The 18018-nt window shown below is 41.8% G+C and overlaps 1 protein-coding gene across 4 annotated transcripts in view; it reads right to left on the reverse strand.

Annotated features, from left to right (window-relative positions):
- The window catches only part of PCNX2 (pecanex 2), a 300858-nt gene that overhangs the window by 228423 nt on the left and 54417 nt on the right, over positions 1 to 18018 (reverse strand). For all 4 annotated transcript variants that reach the window (XM_041748906.1, XM_041748907.1, XM_041748905.1 and 1 more), the window contains exon 9: positions 5764 to 5899. In XM_041748906.1, the coding sequence (XP_041604840.1) occupies positions 5764 to 5899 (136 nt within the window). The remainder of the gene's footprint in view (positions 1 to 5763; positions 5900 to 18018) is intronic.

Below are 18018 nucleotides of genomic sequence, written 5' to 3' on the forward strand. Positions count from 1 at the left end.
AGGCCAGGCTCACAAATTTTATTCTACTATTTAAAAAAAGAGATTAGCAAAAATAGGGTGGCAGGGTGTAAGTTGAACACAAGTCCTTTTGCAGAAACAAGATAAATGCATTGCTCACACTCCCCAGATGGATCTATATTTACAGCATAATATTCAAGGCTCTCTTCATGAATCTGAATTATCAGTAACAACTTAAATGATGATTAGCATATTTGGCTTAAGAAGATAGGCAAATATACATATATATTTATATCTATATCTATGTGTGTGTGTATATATCTATCTATATATATATATAGAGAGAGAGAGAGTACATTTCAGAAATATTTTTTGGTAATACTAAAGGCAATATTAAAATATTAAAATATTTAAGAATATAAAGGTCCATCCCTCCCCCCCAAGCTACCTGAAAAGTTCTACCATTCAAAATAATGGTACCTTCAAGAGTTCAAAATAACTAAGAACAATTTGGGGGTGCCTGGGTGGCTCAGTTGGTTAAACATCCAACTCTTGATTTTAGCTCAGGTCATGATCTCAGGGTTAGGAGTCGAGCCCCATGTTGGGCCCTTCACTGCACATGGAGCCTGTTTAAAGATTCTCTCTCTCTCTCCCTCTTCCCCTCCACACCCCCACTCATACAATCTCTCTCTCTTCAAAAAAAAAATTGATGATGTTAGTCATTGCCATTGATTATATGGCATAGTTTTGCCATATACATCTCTAATCCTCAAAACCTTACAAGAACTCCTCTGCGGAGGTTCTATTATCCCCATTTAAAATGTGAGAAACTGAGTCTCTGAGAGGTCAGTTCACTTCTCCCTGAGGTCCTACTCTAGGAAAAGGACTGTGGGATGCTGAAGCCTCATTTCTTTCTGCAGTCTTACTTAGGGGAACCAGGAGAATCCACAGCTCAGACAGTGCTCACTTGTCAGGCAAAAGCCACCTGTACAGCAAAACGCTTCAAGACACAATACGTAGAGTCCAATTATGATGACACAAATTAAGGACACAAATTTAGAAAGGAAACCATCTGAAAATGGACACTGATAAAAAATAATTAGGTCGGGCAATAATGAAGATCAAATAATGTTATTTAAAAGAATCCTCAAAGTCAGATTTAAAAGCTAAAATATAAAGGAGGGCCTGTTATATGGAGGGGAATAAGTGACCAGGTCTACAGAACCCTCAACATCACAACAGACATGGGTGGATTTAAGTTGCAGGCCTCCTGTGAAGGGCAGAAGTGTCTTGAACATTCCTGAAGGGAGAGGTAGAGGCATGAAGAGGCTACAGTACAGGCACTAGGTCTCTGAGGCACCACGCGCTCTTCCTTGCTCGTCCTAAGATCTGTCAAACCCAGTAGTGGGAAGGTGGAGTTGAAAGGGACTCTGGTGTCAGAAATGGGCTCATGAGACATCAAACAGGAGGCTCCTAAGGAGGAGGTGAGGAGAAATGGATATCCCAGTAGTGACGAAAGGACAAAGTGAAAAGAGTGCTGGGCTGGGAGGGGTCAAGCCAATGCCCCAAAAACCAGGACCTTCTGCACTGGCTTCCTTAGATGGTAAATCAAAGAGAAAATAATACCTAACCTCCAAGATTCTCTATAAAGATAATGTGATACCAAATATGAGATGTGATGAGACACCTAATGTGTGCCCTGCACATAATTAGTGTTCCCAACATGCTAATGGAATGCTGGTTAAATCTGGATATGACCAACACTTTGTAGGATAAAAAACATAAAGCATACATGGGATACTATTATAACGGTGGCTCTATTTAGCAGCCAAAATTCCTGTTTTGAACAATTCTGCAAAAGAAAAAAAAAGGAGTTTGCAAAATTCCAAAAATCATAACAAATCATAACAAATCTTACATTTAAAAAAAAGCTCTGAACATGATAAATGAAAAGTATGCAAATATTCATTTTTTAAGTCAAAATGCACTTTCCAATAAATAAATACATAAAATGATCAGTTATTATGTTAAGGTATCATAATTGATAGCTCATCTGTTTCATCTGCTAGTAAATGTCAATATTTTATATACAGAATTGTTTATAAAACATTATATACAGCACTTCATGCAAATCAGAGGTCCAGGAATATGTTTTTACCTTTTAAAAATGTTTTAAATTTAAAAATAGCAATTTATGAACACATCATAATGGGGAAAAAAATACAAATGATATATAGGGTAAAGGTGAAAGCTTCCATTTGCATTAATCCTATAATGATAGTAAATTGTGATGGAAATGCTACCTTTACGTTAACCTAAAGTGACCGTCAGCCAGACCCAGTGCTGTGCACATCTTTGCAATACTCACTGATTGGTTTAGGACCAATGAACCACCAGCTTCCATGCCACCCCTGGTGATGATAATGATGATAATGCCACTCCTGTAGACTTATATAAAGCCTCAGTTACAGAGTACTTTCACATACAATCTTATCTAATTTTTAATGTAGGGCAGGGTGAATAGGTTTGAAGCCAGATCCAGGTGAAGGTAAACAGAAGCAGAAAATGCTAGACTCCCAAGGATCCAACACTTTCAGTGGACTGGGTGGGCCTGCCTCTCAACCAGTAGTGTGATAAAGTTGTTTTAAGGTTATTACTCAAATATTTATTTTTATTATTTTTTTCAAATACTTATATAACATAGTGGTAATGTAAAATTTTAAGGTCATGATTATGCATTGATAGGCTATACCTGATGACCTTAGAGGTACATAATGGATAAACTGAGGCACAGAGAAGTCTCAATTTATGACACGGATGCGTGGGATGCTGTGACCGCTAATGCTCAATGCCCCTCAGTGCTAATCTGGAGGGCAGAGGGCAGATTCCACCAACACCACGTGTGCCCCCAGCTCTGTCCTCATTGTGCTCGGGCACTAAGCTCTGCAGCCATGGGGATAATGCAGAACCTCTTCCACTATCTGCCTCCTATAAAAGCAAGCTGACCAGCCCCACTGAGAACTCCTTCTGCAGGACTACTTCATTCATTTGTGCCAGGAGAGAATTTCAAGGTCTTTTCTCTGGTGTGGGCCCACCTCCTGGTCACCACTGGAGCCTGTAGGATATGGTCCCTTGTTGCAATGAAAGAGGAGTTTGCACATGGTGGGTGGCAGACTGAATGCTTCAGTCCACTCGAAGCATTCATGCAGCCATGAAGGACAGAAGAGGGAGGATGGAGAAAAAGAAGAGTCACTAAACAGTCTTGTCTTCAGAGCTCTATTTCCTGCTACTTTTTGTTGGACTTGTCTAAGAACCACTGTTCATGCCACCATGGCAATGCCTCCACACTCCAGGACTATGAGCATACCTGCTTTCCTGACTCATCACCGGGCCTCATCCAGGCAGTTTACCTGCCTTGCATCAGCTCATCCTCCACATCTCAGTTGAGCTGTCACCTTGCCAAGGAAGCCTCCCTGACCTCCTGCGTCCCAACCTCGGGCTTCCTGTGTCCCACAGCGCCTGAGCCCATCCAGACCATAACCTACATCACATATAGCTGAATCAGTTGGCCAGCAGTTAAACTGCTTGGAGACAGGAGCTGAGTCTTTTTACCACTGTACACCTGATGGCGCATAACCCTTCACTAAATACATTTGGGGTAATGAGCAGGAAAAGAACTTCATTTGTATTTGGTGGCCAAAACCTAATTGGTGATATCAATTAAATCTGGAAAGCCAAGCAGTAGAAGTAAAGAATTGTTTCTGGTATGAGACCTTTGTAAATATTTCTTCAGTGTCTAAATATGAGCCTGCACAGCAATCTTCATTCTCCCATTTCCACACCTACATGGAGCAAAGCTTTAAAGTTTTTAAACTTTACTTAAAATTTTGAAAGTTAAAAAGACTGAAGTTTGTCAGTGAATTTGATTAAATAATTAACAATGCTAAATATGAATTGTTTTTTATACAGACATATATGCCACTTAGAGAACTTTAAATATGAAGAATATAAAGAATTTTTCATGCAATATTTAGTTACTTCCAAGTTTCTGCTCTACCTGGGCTGTTTTTTAGATATCAAGCCTGTGGGTTTGTGTCTCTGATAAATCCAAAGTTCCTAGGTTCCCTGTGGCTCCACCAATCATGGAATCAATGATATTCACATCTTCCCAAACTATGTAGATATTTTTCTGTGACTTTCCTCTCCATACTGACAGGCGGGGAAGGGCTGCAGGGAGCTGGAGCTTCCCCAGGCCTGTGACAGGGACGTTTCTCAGAGAAAACCCGCATTTCCCAGGCCCCCATCAACCCACATACTTCATCTTGGGGTGAGAGCTAGTACTGGTGGCTGAGGTAGGGCTGGGTACAGGGCACAGTGAGCTGAGGTTCAGTCCCACTGGAGCACATGAAGGTACAGGAAAGACCAGGAAACCAAAGAGAGTGTTGGGAAGGAGGAAGCCATAGAATCTGAGATCCTCAGAGCCAGTCGGGAGACCCAAGTAGTACACCCTAACTGGGCAGGGCAGCTATTTCCCTGTAGGTGCCACCAACACACCCCATGACCAGGATGGGGCCAGGCATCTGAGCCATGGCCAGAGGGGCCTTCCACCTCCACCTGCCTCCTTGCTACTAGGAAACTCCTTCTAGACTACAGAAGTCCTGGAAGGGAGGAGTGGGAGGGGAGACTGGTACATGGACAGGAAAAAAAATGCCCTAAAGACTGAGTTTTTGGATTAGCTGGATGCTTGCTCCCACAGCAGCTTCTTCAAACCTGGAAAGGCTGACTCCACTCACTTGGCATTTCTCAGACCTCTCTACCCAGTCAGTAGGAGTAAGGACTCCAGAGCAATGTGCAGTCAGTTACAAGGTAACAGGACCTTTTCTTCACACATCTGACCAACTTCAACCCACTGTGTCATCAGGCATCTTGTAGAAAAATGTAGTTAATAAATCGTAAAAACAAATATAAAACTGCATTTTTTTTTTGTAAGTGAGGTTGTCTAGAAGAAATCACAACATTGCCTGACGGAAGATAAATACAACAATGGAGAAACTTTACACTAGCTTGACAGCACCCCTCTGCCTACACCAACTGAAGCCACCTTCCTCCAAAGTCTAGCCCAGGTGTCCTCTCTTCTAAGGAGCCTTCTCCAGCTTCTTTGTCTGAAATGCCCCCACTTTAACCTGTAGATCTAGGTTCCTATCTGGCGGTAAGTCTTATCTCTCGTGTGATCTTTTGCTCTGAATTCTTTGCTCTGCCTCTCCCACAGTCATGCTCATAAAGGTGTAATGAATAAGTGAATGAACATTAGTAAGTTATCTCTTAGTAAAATAATAGGAGCCTTCATATTTTAAGCCCCTTGATGATAATGTCATTTGCTCCAAGAATAAAGTCTCTCTTCAAGTCCAGATTCTTTTTAAGAATCTGAGTGTTTAACATATAAAGCCATCATAAATTAATAAAAATTCAGATCTTTTCCAACCTTGGTGAGAAAAAAAGGCAACCTAACCAAGTTAGCCCTTGTGAGGTCTGTGCATCCTGGAAGCCAAGATCAATGTACACGAATTTCTAATGTGGTTGGAAGAGTAATAAGACAATGGCAATCCTGTTAGTAGCAATGAAGGATACTTGCTATCTAAATGGCATTTTTTTCCCACGTTCATAGGCTACCATGCAGTGATATATCCACAACCTAGGAATGTAAACTTCAGGATAAGACCTGATTTATTCTGTTAGGTAATGTGACCACAAAGCAGGTTTCAAGATCCATGCTTCTGGAACATTCACAGTGATGCTGGAACGTACCCGTGGGGTTTCTGATTGGGTCCTCCGAGCCACCATTAGTAACAGCTGCTGTTGAAGTGCACTGACTGCTGGGTCTCCAGAAGAAGGATCCTGACTCTCAGAAGTGGTGGTACTGGAGGAGCTTATCTGTATCTCTCTGGGGAGAGACAAAAGAAACCTCTGGTTACATGGAAGTATGGAAGTTGTCTGTTCATTACACACGAACACAAGGAAACTAGGGATCCCCGATGCAGGTAGTGGCTAAGTCTTTATGACTGTTACAACCTTATGTATGCAGTTAAGGGATGGAATTTTGTAATTTGCAATACTATCCTCATGCAGAAGGGCAATCATCCTGCTCACATTCAAGTTACTCAGGCTGTCCAGAGTTGGTATGCATGGGGGTAGGTAGATAGATGCCTGGTGTCCTAGAGATGAAGACCTTAATTTTGCACATAGTTAGTGGGTGGGTAGATGGAAGCAATAGTTTCTAGCTTCATATTTTGTGTCTGGACAATTCCAAAGACAGCAATTGGAAGAAACTATCTACCATCTCTGCTGCCCCCCCCCAGCCCCCAACTCGCTCCGCATCCCCTCCTCGCCCCCACCCCCATCCAAAGTCAAGAAAGTACACACAAGGTGCAAGAAATGCCTCAGGTAATTGGAAAAGAGGCCATTATTAAATTAGTTGTAATCTATATTTATATAGTTTTATTGTCTTTAATCACGCATAGGTTGACAGGATGTAAATTAATAAAACTCTTCCAGAAATCTCAAGCCTGGCATCTTTCCTTTGGCTCAGAAAGCAAAAACTAGGACACATTTCTCCATCTGCTTTTCTAGCAGGGTGCCAACAACCTTGAGGGGGCAATACCGACTACCTATCCTACAGTCATTTCTAATAGAACTCTTGCTGACATAACTCTAATTTTATTCAGTCATCCAGGACTATGGCTTTAGAAGAGACTAGAAGCCTCCCTAGTCCCGGGGGTCAATCCTAGTCATTTTATACCATCACTCTAATCCTATAGACCCTGTGCCAGTGCCTGGCTTTGGGGAAGGAGAACATATCCTAAGAGGCCACTGTGGAGCAAAGGGGAGACGGCTGAGGACATTAGGGAGCTCATGTACAAGTTTTTCTGTTTCTTAAAAAGTAACAAAAGTAAGACACTGTCTTACTCCTGGCCTTTAGATGCTGTGTGAGTAAAAAACATCAGAGCTGGGGCAGCCACATTGTCACCATGAGAAACAAGGCTGAGGAGAGCACAGCTGAGAGAAGAAAAGAAACTCATTTCCTGGGACGTTTGGGTGGCTCAGCGGTCGAACGCCTGCCTTCAGCCCAGGGTGTGATCCTGAAGTCCCTGGATCGAGTCTCACATCTGGCTCCCCGCATGGAGCCTGCTTCTCCCTCTGCCTCTGTCTCTTTCTCTCTGTAGCTCTCATGAATAAATAAATAAATTCTAAAAAAAAAAAAAAAAAAAAAAACAAGAAAAAGAAACTCGTTTCCTGATGACAACACTGAGTGTCTGAATTAACCAACCTTGCACTGATTATATTTTTGGACTTCCTGACCACTAACCCACTGTGATTTTGGGATCTTATAGAACTTGCAGCCCAAACTGCCTCAAGAATGCAGATGCTACACTAATGTAACGCCTTTCTGATTTCTAGCCTCATATTTAATTATAAAGTCTCTGACAGGTTTTTGGATCTTTCTTTTTCCTTACCCTCTACTACTGTATTCACCAACATGTAAATACTTATTTCATTGGAACAGTGTTTAAAAGAGTTCCACTGTACACACACTGTACACACACACACACACACACACACACAGATGTGTGTGTGTGCATGCATACATATTTCTGTACATTTTTCAGACATAATTCATGACTACTTGATGGTACACTTATGTCTCTGTAAAGAACCACTCAAGAAATATCATATGGTAAAGTCAGGATTTAAGAAGCAAATCAAGAAGTGCATGGAGTTTGCAAACTTAAAAGTCCCATCCTTCCATTATTTGGATGACTGTTCACAAACAATGCTTTTGTTTCCTGCCTGTGGTAGTAGTGCAACATCTTTTGTTAACAGAGGAAAAAAACTGTTAAATTTATAAAGGCAATGCTCATTCAAATTTTTTTGCTTTGTTTAGAAACCACTGCATACTAAAATTCTTTTGTTCAGTAGCGAAATAAAATAGGGTCGTAAGTGCCTTGCTTGTACAAATTCAGGAGAATCTAAATCTTAGCAAGTGCCAGAACTTCACTAAAACCAAAAGATTAATGTGACATTGCCATCGATAATGTAAATGATGACTATAAATAGGCAGGAATGGGATAGAAATGTGTGCTTCTGTGCGAAATCCCAGAAAGCGAATAGCACCCTCTATTGCCAGCTGAAATAAACTAAGACCTGGCTTTTGTATAAGGTCTAACAGACAGGTGTTAGAGCAAGCCTCCCCCTGCTGGTACTTCCTGCCAGGAAATATGATACAAAAGAAGTGTTAACACACCTCAGCTTAATATCTGCATGTTACTTAGCATGTCTCTGATAGTAAAGTAATAATAACAATAAATAACTTTAGTTTCTTAATTGAAGCCATTTTAAAAGCCCATGTAAAAATCTAGGGTTTGGTTTTCTTTTTAAAATCTTTTGGATAAGTTCTAGAATTAAACAGAACAAGGCTTGAATTATTGCTCTGCGGATTACTATCTGTGACTATAAGCATTTGTTGTCCTACCTCAACTCTCACCTGTAAAACAGGGAAGATACCTCCTGTGTAGAGGTTGTGAGAATTAAATCACACTAGTATTAAACCATCAAATGGTATCTCCCATATAGTAGACACTTAATAGCCACACCTTACTGTTTCTTTTCCTTCTGTTGATTTAGAACCTGACTTTATTTTCATATTAAATAGCAACATGATCCCTATGCTTTTCATACACATAACATTAATTCTTAGTTGTCTCTATTAACATGAATGGGGAGAGAGTGTCTTGCCCTCTACTCGCACCTAACCCTATTTTATAAAAAGAGATCCAAACAGTTTATTAAGTTCCCTCTTCATTAACCTCTTTTATGAAAGTTGAGTATTCTAAGCAGAGCATGATGATGTTACTAGCTTTGTCCTAGGTTTACGATTGGTACATCCTCATCAGAAAGCTTGCCCTGGCATTTATAGATGGGCTTCCTCTCTGGCCGGCAGAGGATGATTAAATGTTAGGCAGAACTGCTCACCTGGAAGAGATTTCTCCCCTCACTTAGATGCTGTTCTCTGGAGTCCTGCTGTCCTGGTTGTAATCCGCCTGCACCAGCTTGCCCACTCAAGAACCAAAGAGGTGACGATGTCACAAAAAAATCACACAGTGGGCAGGAGTCTTCCTACCAACTCTTAAAGAATGCCTGTCCGTCTTCTATTTACAGGTCTTCCCAGACTACCTGCTGCTTGTTTTTCAGCCGTGCCTTGTGGGCTTCACAATGACCTAGAAAGTTTCTGTAGCACCTGCATGTTGCAGGAAGTTGGGTGTCTGACTCTCAGTTTTGGCTCAGGTTGTGTTCTTGTGGTCATAGGGTCAAGCCCCCGAGGGGGCTCCACACTCAGCCTGGAGTCTGCTGGAGATTCTTTCCCTTTCCTTCTGCCCCTCCCTCTCATTCTCTCTCTCTCTTTCAAATAAACCTTTAAAAAATAAAAATAAAATAAATACATAAAAAATAAAAAGTCTCTGTTTTACTAACTTAAGGCCAGAGATTTCCCTTCACATTAATAAATATAATGTGAAAGAGCTGAGTTTTAAGAGAAAGTGACTCTCTAAAACGTAATATTCCAACCCTGTAGTAAAACTACATTCTGAACTACCGTTGAACAATACTTGCATATCTGGTCTTGATTACCCGCTGTCTGGTTAATGTCTGGTAAGCTACTGTGGTTCAGGGTGATGGCATCAATAAATTGATTTAAACTAGATTGAGCTCAGAGCAATAGCAGAAATAGTGGCTCATAATAGAAGCTACCAAAGAAGCAGCCACTAGAAGGAGATAAAGATGGGCCAGGAGCTAGAAGCTAGTCTGGGCCAGAATGGTGACTCTTCTACCGGCTGAGCTGAGCCTCAGATTGATGGTGTCAGCATTCCACCATACCGTAGTCCCCAGTTTTCATTCATCTAGGTTTCTACAAGTAACAATCAAAATACATGTGCTTCTTCTATATTTTCCCATTAATGTAGGGAAAAAAATCCTGAAATTATCTTTCCCAGATCCCAAAAACTATGGCCCACCATCTAGAGAAGGAGGACTTCTCTTTCTGTCGATCCTTCTTGTTTTTCAGGCTTACTCAGGGGACATAGGAACAAGCCACCCAGAAGAACAGCTTAAAAATAGAAGTCACAGCAAGAAACGTGTTCAATATTTGGATATTTAAATACAGTAACATTGTTTTGAAAACTATAGGCTTTATTATTGAATTTTAACATGGATTCTAGACTTAAAGTTTGCAAAGAACTCTCCTTTCACTGGAGGGTAAAATTCACCTGTGCAGTTGAGCAAAAGGAGGGAGGCAGACAGGGCCTTGAGCATGGGGTCTGCTGCCACCGTGTGGTAGTCAGGGCTGTGACCACCAAAACAGAAGCACACTGTGCGGCCCGCCTTCTTCCCAGGAATTCAGAGATGGTGCCTCAGAACAAAGGTCTTATTTATTTATTTATTTATTTATTTATTTATTTATGACACAGAGAGAGAGAGGCAGAGCCACACAGGTGTCCCAAACAGAAGTCTTTCTAGAAGCAAATTCATGAATCTTCCATCTTTATGCCTCAGTGCCTGGATGAAAACTTAATCTCTGGGGATCCCTGGGTGGCTCAGCGGTTTAGCGCCTGCCTTTGGCCCAGGGCGTGATCCTGGAGACCCGGGATAGAATCCCACATCGGGCTCCCTGCATGGAGCCTGCTTCTCCCTCTGCCTGTGTCTCTGCCTCTCTCTCTCTCTCTGTGTGACTATCATGAATAAGTAAATAAAATCTTAAAAAAAAAAAAAAGAAAAGAAAAGAAAACTTCATCTCTCTCTCATGAGTCCAAGAAAATGAAATAAGGACCAGAGTGGAAGGATCAGAAGAGTAATAACTAAAAAACAAAAGACAAAGGGCATAGAAATTTGGGATAGCAGAAACTCTTCAGAGGCAAACCTCTGGATGCTCCTATGCTCCTTTCAGACTACTTCTATTTCTGTGTGATCAAAAGCACTCAGATCCCCCCAAAAGTTTTTTAATTTAAAGTAGTACACATATAACTCTCCTTTTCAAGTTAACATATTAACGTAGCTATATGCAGACTCTGAAATATTTATAACCAGACTTCACATTTTCATTAAACTTGAATGGGACACAGAACTGAGTGTATCCAATATTGGGAGAACATACATTTTTCTCCACATTTTGAAGACCTAACTGACTAACTTCAATACTCTATACTCTAGCTCCACTAGTCCAAACAAGGGACCACTATTTCTTTTGACTAATGGGGGGAAATAAGAGCTCTAAAAAAGATAATTATTTTTTGCAACTTTCTGTTACTTGACTTTTTTGGAGACCAGGTACATATCACTGTGGCTTGCAATGGCTTTCCTGAGAGTTGATCTCAAAGAGTAAGAGAAGTTTTAACAAGATAAAGGTCAAGAAAGGCTAGTAATATCAACAAAAGAGTAAGAATTCTGAAGAGGCAACAAAGGGTAAGTGCAAGGCTTCAATTCCCCTTTAGAGCATAGTACTCAATGGGTTTAGAGACTCAGCAGTGTCCAAAAATAAGTGTTGTTTATAACTAGAACAATATCCGCCTTGATATATACTACAATGATTCATAAGCAAATAAAAGCCAAAAATAAGTGAATCCAGATAAATCAGTACACTATTACCCAACCTACTCTACTTTTTCAATTAAAAACTAGTTTAAGTATAAAAATCCTCCAATAAAAATCTTATAAACTAGTATGCTCCAGGTTGGCTCAGTTGGTTAAGCATCAGACAATTGGCTTAGGCTCAGGTCATGATTTTAGGGTCATGGGATGGAGCCCAGCACTCCTCGAGGATTTGGTTTGTCCTTCTTCTCCCTCTGCTCCTCCCCCCTGCTTCTGCACACATGTGCTCTCTCTGAAATAAATAAAATCTAAACTACTATTCTCCAGAATCAGTCTTCCATTCAGTAGACTACCATGTCTACTTTTTGAATAACAGATGCTCAAAATGAATGTAAATACTTTGTCTTTCCATCAGATTTCACTGGAGAGCAAACAAGATGCCTTTTGTATGCATTTTCATTAGATTGTTTATGACACTGGAAAAGCCAGATTAGTACTGAAGTGTGGTGATATAGCTTTCTCAGAAGAAAGCTCTGTGATGTTACTTGGAAGAATTTATAGACAAAAGAACCATAAATCTTTGCTGAACGAAGGAAAAAAGCTATTAAGCTTTAATTGTAAGACCTACAGAGGAAAGAAACAAAAGTCCAGTCTGTAATGAAGCTTTTAGACACAAGATGCACTTCAACTTCCCAAGCAGATAGCCTATGCCAACTTTGATTTTCTGGGCAAACTAGTGACTACACATTTCTAGATAGAGTAGCTCATTTTAGGCTCTGAGCCCCTGAGTCAGGCCTAGGTACTGGGTAGTGAATTTATCCTCTAAAAGTTTTTTTAAATAGCAATTACAAATGCTGTTCTAGGGAAAACAGAACTATGTTAGAGAGTGTTACCAAAGGTACCTGCTTTATGGACAGTTATGTGCAACTGGAAAATGTTGCTTATATTTCTTTGGCAGTGAATAAGAAATGCACGGGTTCCCACAATGACAGTGACAGCAAAGAGGGAGATTTGTTTCCTGTCCTGGTTTCCTCCAGGAATCCCCAAAGAGACATGGAAGTTACATTGCAAACAATTCCCTATTCATGCTTGGGAGTCAAGGATATAAAACTGTCACATGGTAACTGGACTTAACAATGGCAAAGAGGAATGGCTTGCTTGCCAATAATAAGAATCAGTGGTTTAATGGCCTAGTTGGAGGCAATCCCAGCCACTGAAGTTGCCTTACAGAGAAAAAGCTGCCTCTCCAATATCTTGCATGGCTGAATGGCTTAGCACCAGCCCTAACCAGGAATCCTTCCAAGTTCAAAATCAAAATTTATATTTATTGTAGTGGTAGAACTCAACATTTAATGGCATGAAAATCTAGGGATACAATATTAAACAACCTGCTCTAAATTTACAACAGAGGCCAAAAGATTGGAATACAACAGGTTGACAGAATGCAGACTACTTAACCACTTAAAATCTCATAAAGTAACTCAAAAAAGCACAAGAGGGAAGGCTTCTACCTAGGTCAAGTCAGGATGCTTTGCTCTACAAGGCCATTAGGGACCTTGAGCCCCTGGTCTACTGCTTCTGGTTACAGGTAATAACAACAATGTCCTTCCTTATGGTAGGCACCGTCCTAAGTACTATAGATATCGATGATTAGGAAACTAATACCTAAGATGGCTAAACAAGCTGCTCAATGTCAACCAAAAAGTTTATATGAGTGTAGGAACCTAAATCTGGATCAGCCTACGGCTGACACTCATATGCTACGGGATACTATGGATCCTGAGGTATCATCACAGCCTCCTTCCATGTGGACTGAGAAAGCCTTCCTTAGGATTGAGTGGTATACAAAGCGGGAAAATCTAATCTCAGTTGCAATCTCTGATTTCTACGTAGAGTGGGTTTAAACAGAGTCATTCTACAGGTTTGGGGGTTTTGGGGGTTTTTAGTTTCAGTTTTGGGGGTCTGGGGGTCCATTTTCCCACTTACAAAAAGAAGATAACATTCTGTATTCAAATGACCAGGCAAACTGCTAGTGCTTCTGGCTCTTTCATTCCAAGCATCGCAAGGTGAGGGAGTTATTTGCTGATGTTATCTTTATAATCCCAGGTTCATTGGATTGTTTCTGTCTACAAATAGGTCAAATTGCTCATGCTGCAAGTAGAACAAAGTGTGAACTTCCCAACCAGGCTTCATGGCCCCTGTGGCCCGATTCCGCTCATCCTATCCAGCTTCTCAACTGCTCTCCCTAAAGGCCCAGCTGGTCTGTGCACTGTCCAGAACTCCAGCTGTGCTATCTGTGTCATTTCCTAGGATTCAATTTGATTCAATTCAATATATACCAAACATCTACCTACAGAGAGCTAAGTGAGGGCTCTACAGGCACATTTTTCTCCAGACAAGAACAGTCTAGGAGAGATGGGAGTCCTAAACAAATAAATGTGATAAGCCCTTCTCTGATGGTAACATGGAAAAGTCATTTTATTTTCACAGTAGGGATTGATAAGATAAAGAAGTAGAAGGAGACAGATTGTAATTTGTGCTTTGAGAGATGATTACTCCAAAAGGTAGAGCTGAATGGAAAAGGGCATTCAAAGCAAAGAAGAGCAGGTGCTTAGAAGGGAAGAACTAAAGGTTGACTAATGTAGGAGGGATGGAGGGACAGGGTAAAGCAGCAGTCTGGAGGAGCGAGCTCACCGCACCATGTGCACTGGGGACCACATAAGGGCATCTCCATAAGGCATGTGTTTGCAGGAAGGGCTGCTCCACAGGAGGATACAGGGTACAGGTGAAGGCCTGGGCTTCAGAGTAGGAGTGGACAACCAGTGGTCCACAGGCCACAGCCAACCACACACATCATCAGTTTAATTTTTTTAAAAAATTAAAACTGATAACATTAAACAAAACAGAATTTTACAAATAAATGTAGATTTTGGCTCCTTGCAGAAAATACTGGAAAATCCGGTGGCCAGGCTTACTGTTCTGGAGAAGCAGCAGCCCTCTGCAGACAGGATAAATGCCCTCCAGTGGACTGGAGTAGCCACCACTCCTACCATCTGACACTGACCAGCTTCTCCTGTCTATACTACCTTCCTGGAAGCCAAGGAGCTCTGAGGTCATAGGCCCCTCCCCTGCGGAGGGGGGCAGTAGCAGGGAGGGAGATTCAAGTGTCCAGAGGCCACTTATGAGCTACTGACATTCAGCATGTTTCTTAGACAGACTTACTTCCTTTTCTGTGAAATGGAGTGAATATCACCCATCTCCCCTCTGTCATGCAGGTGAAATTAGATAATTCATGACTTAGCACTTCACACATAATACATATTTAACAAATGGAGGCTGCCACTACCAGAGTTATTATAGGGAAATACTTCCTTTGGGGCCAGGAACCGCCATAATATAGCTTCCCATAGAAAGACCAGAGGTGTGTTGGGACACAGGTGTAAGGCATGAGGGACCTTACCTGACCCTTCTAAGTGGCAAAACCCTCACTTGCAGGCTTGCACTTTATCAGCTGCCTTCTGCTCTGTTGTCACTCTTTCCATTACAGATAGAGAGGAAGCTCTCCCCATGCACACCCCTCACATAGTGGTATGATAATGCAGGGATTAAAATGTTTCAGTTGAACCAGCCTGCTTGTTTTTATCCTATTTACAATAGTTTATCCTTCATACAACCAGTTCAAAGATACCCAAATCATCATTACATCATGAACTTCCACAAAACCCAAGGCTTATTATGAATCCAAATAAATCAGCCTCCCATGATGAGTGGCATAGCTTTCATTGTCCCTAAATCCGGGGAGGACTCTGAGACTGTTGGAATATTCATCATAAGTGCGTCAGACAACAGTTTAGATCCAGAAGAACACCTCTGACTCTGTACAGCACTGAGCCATTTTTCCTGAGCATGAGTTAAACAGATGGCAGTCCCTTAACTGCTTTCCCAGAACTACCAAGGGAACTGCTTCAATGCTATAATTTTGGTAAGTGAAGTGACTTGAGTTTTGTTCTCATGTATTAAACAGGAAGCACTATACATCTCCTATGCCCAAATGAGCCATTGAATTGCCACAACACCCCATAACAAAGTCCCCTCTAAATGACTAACTTATTTCAAAGCATAGACAGTATAGAGAACATGGTCTCAATAGTCTGTACGTGTGATAGCAAACATGTATATTAGTTCATTTTATCTGTGAATCACGACAAGGAGAAGATAGGCATGGCTATGTGGCATGCTTTCCTAGAGCTCTTAAAACAAATGCCCTGGCAAATTACCTTTGGGAGAGGACAAGTGGTCTAAGACAGCACTTGGCATGTGAGATGGCGGGCCAAGAGCTCTCCATTGGCATGTTCACACAAAGAAATGTTAATGATGACCAGGGACATTAGATAAAGCTTTTCTTGAAGGGAAGGCTGCTTTTACAAAACCTAATCATTATTCTCTTTAAAGAAGTCAGTAATTAATCTAATTGAACCATTTTACCAGAAAGAGAGTCCTCAGGGGTCATCTGTTGATTTTTGCTGCCCCACATCCATCCATCCAAAGTTCCCTCTGAAGAGCCACTCCCAAACTGTCTCTGGGGGAACTTATAATTCCAGCTCTGCAGATGAACGGAGAGCTAAGTAAATCAAGTACTTGCTTTGGTGATTGGGTTCAGGGAACATGGCACAGTCAGAACCAATCAGACTCAATAAGACTTATATTGGGGTTTTTATGGGAGAAGCATGCTGTCCTCGCTGGACTTGAATGAGAAGGGTTACTATAAGCATCTCCCCACCCCAGAGTGGGGTGTTTGAGAGTGGTGTCAAAACACAGGAATGGGAGGGTGAGGGAGAAGGAGAAACCACATCCCTGAAATCATCTACAGGGTTTCTCAGTTAGATGAAACAGAATTCCCAGAGTGGTGCAGCCTCTTTGACACGGATTCTCTCCTGTGCAGCAGGAAGTGGGTCTAACTGTGGCATGTAGATGAAAAGGCAGAGCTCAGGAAGGACTGACCCAAGATTCCCTACATGGCTTTGCAGGGGCGCTCAGCACAAACTTGTTTAGCAGCCCCAGCAGTACTGTGCAGCCACAGTCTCACCTGGCAGAAAGCTCTCGCCCTCCTTGTAAATGCCCTACAGCAAACTGAAGCCCAGGCAGCTCTAGAAATGGAGGGCAGGTCACAAAAGACCTCTAATCTGGGGAAGAAATGCAGGGGAAATGAAAGAAACAAGACTTTGGGAAAATTTAATAAAGAGAGAGCACTTGAGGGGAGAACAGGAGTGAAAGGGTCCCTCTAAAAGTGGCATGGCCTAGGAAGGTGGGGCCCACTGGAAACAATACAGACATTTGCTCTGATTCTGATTTGCACACTGTACATTTTTAATTTTTTAAGCCTCTGGATATGTGACCTTATGCTACCAGGCATTCCCGGCAAACACAACGAAAGTATTTACCGAAGGGGAAAGTAAAGCACATTTATCCAGGAAAATCAAAATAAGGAAATCTCATAATTTTATTTTGGGAGAAGATACGGGGCTTATAATTGTTCCATATTTAGTTTAAGAACACTACAGCTTGCAATAGAGGACTGCAGAATACTGTGACAGCTCTCAAAGCTGTGTTCACACAGAATTAAACATTTGTTCTAAGAAAGCTGCCATCCTAGATCCCTAAGTCCATCAAGTCACTGTAGGTAAATGTCCCAGCGGCTGGGGCTGAGATGCGGACAGCAAACCTCCCTCTCCTCTTGGGAGACTGGATGTTTCTTGGCTGCAGAAGAAGAATTTTGTTTTCTGTCTATTTTTATTAGAAGAGTGGAAGACGTGGAAGCAATGGAGAGCATGCCCATTTCCCCATCAGAGTGGCTCTGGACACAGCAGACTGCTTCAGGGTCGGGGTCCAGTTGGGATGGTGTGGCCTGGGAGAGCCACCACCTACAGCACCCATCAGATCTGCCAGGATGGCCAACGTCAGCTCCTTCTGCAGCAGTGACAACAGTGACAGAACACCTATGGCTAGCACACAACAAAATTCCACCTAGAGACCAGACTGCAAGGACAAAGACTAACTTTCTTCTAGGCCCTCCTTGAATTTCCTGAGCATACCCTTTAAGGAAACTTTGACCTTGGGAAGGAGCACTAAACCACAGGATCTGGAATTAAGGTTCCTATAACTCCCTTTGAACTCTCCAGAGACGAAGCCTAAGGCATTCCAATCACACCACAAAAGACTCCCGTAAGTCTTCAAGTATACATACAATTCTAACAAAATGTACATGAAAAATGTACTTTGAGCAAGCAACTGAAGTGTGTCCACATGGATTATCCTCAAAGCATCTTGAAGTCCAGGGGCACCTGGGTGGCTCAGCATCTGACTCTTTTGGGATCAGGTCATGATCTCAGGGTCACAAGATTGAGTGCCACCCAACCCCCCACTCAT

The sequence above is a fragment of the Vulpes lagopus genome, chromosome 3 (genome assembly GCF_018345385.1).
Source record: "Vulpes lagopus strain Blue_001 chromosome 3, ASM1834538v1, whole genome shotgun sequence".
Classification (NCBI taxonomy): domain Eukaryota; kingdom Metazoa; phylum Chordata; class Mammalia; order Carnivora; family Canidae; genus Vulpes; species Vulpes lagopus.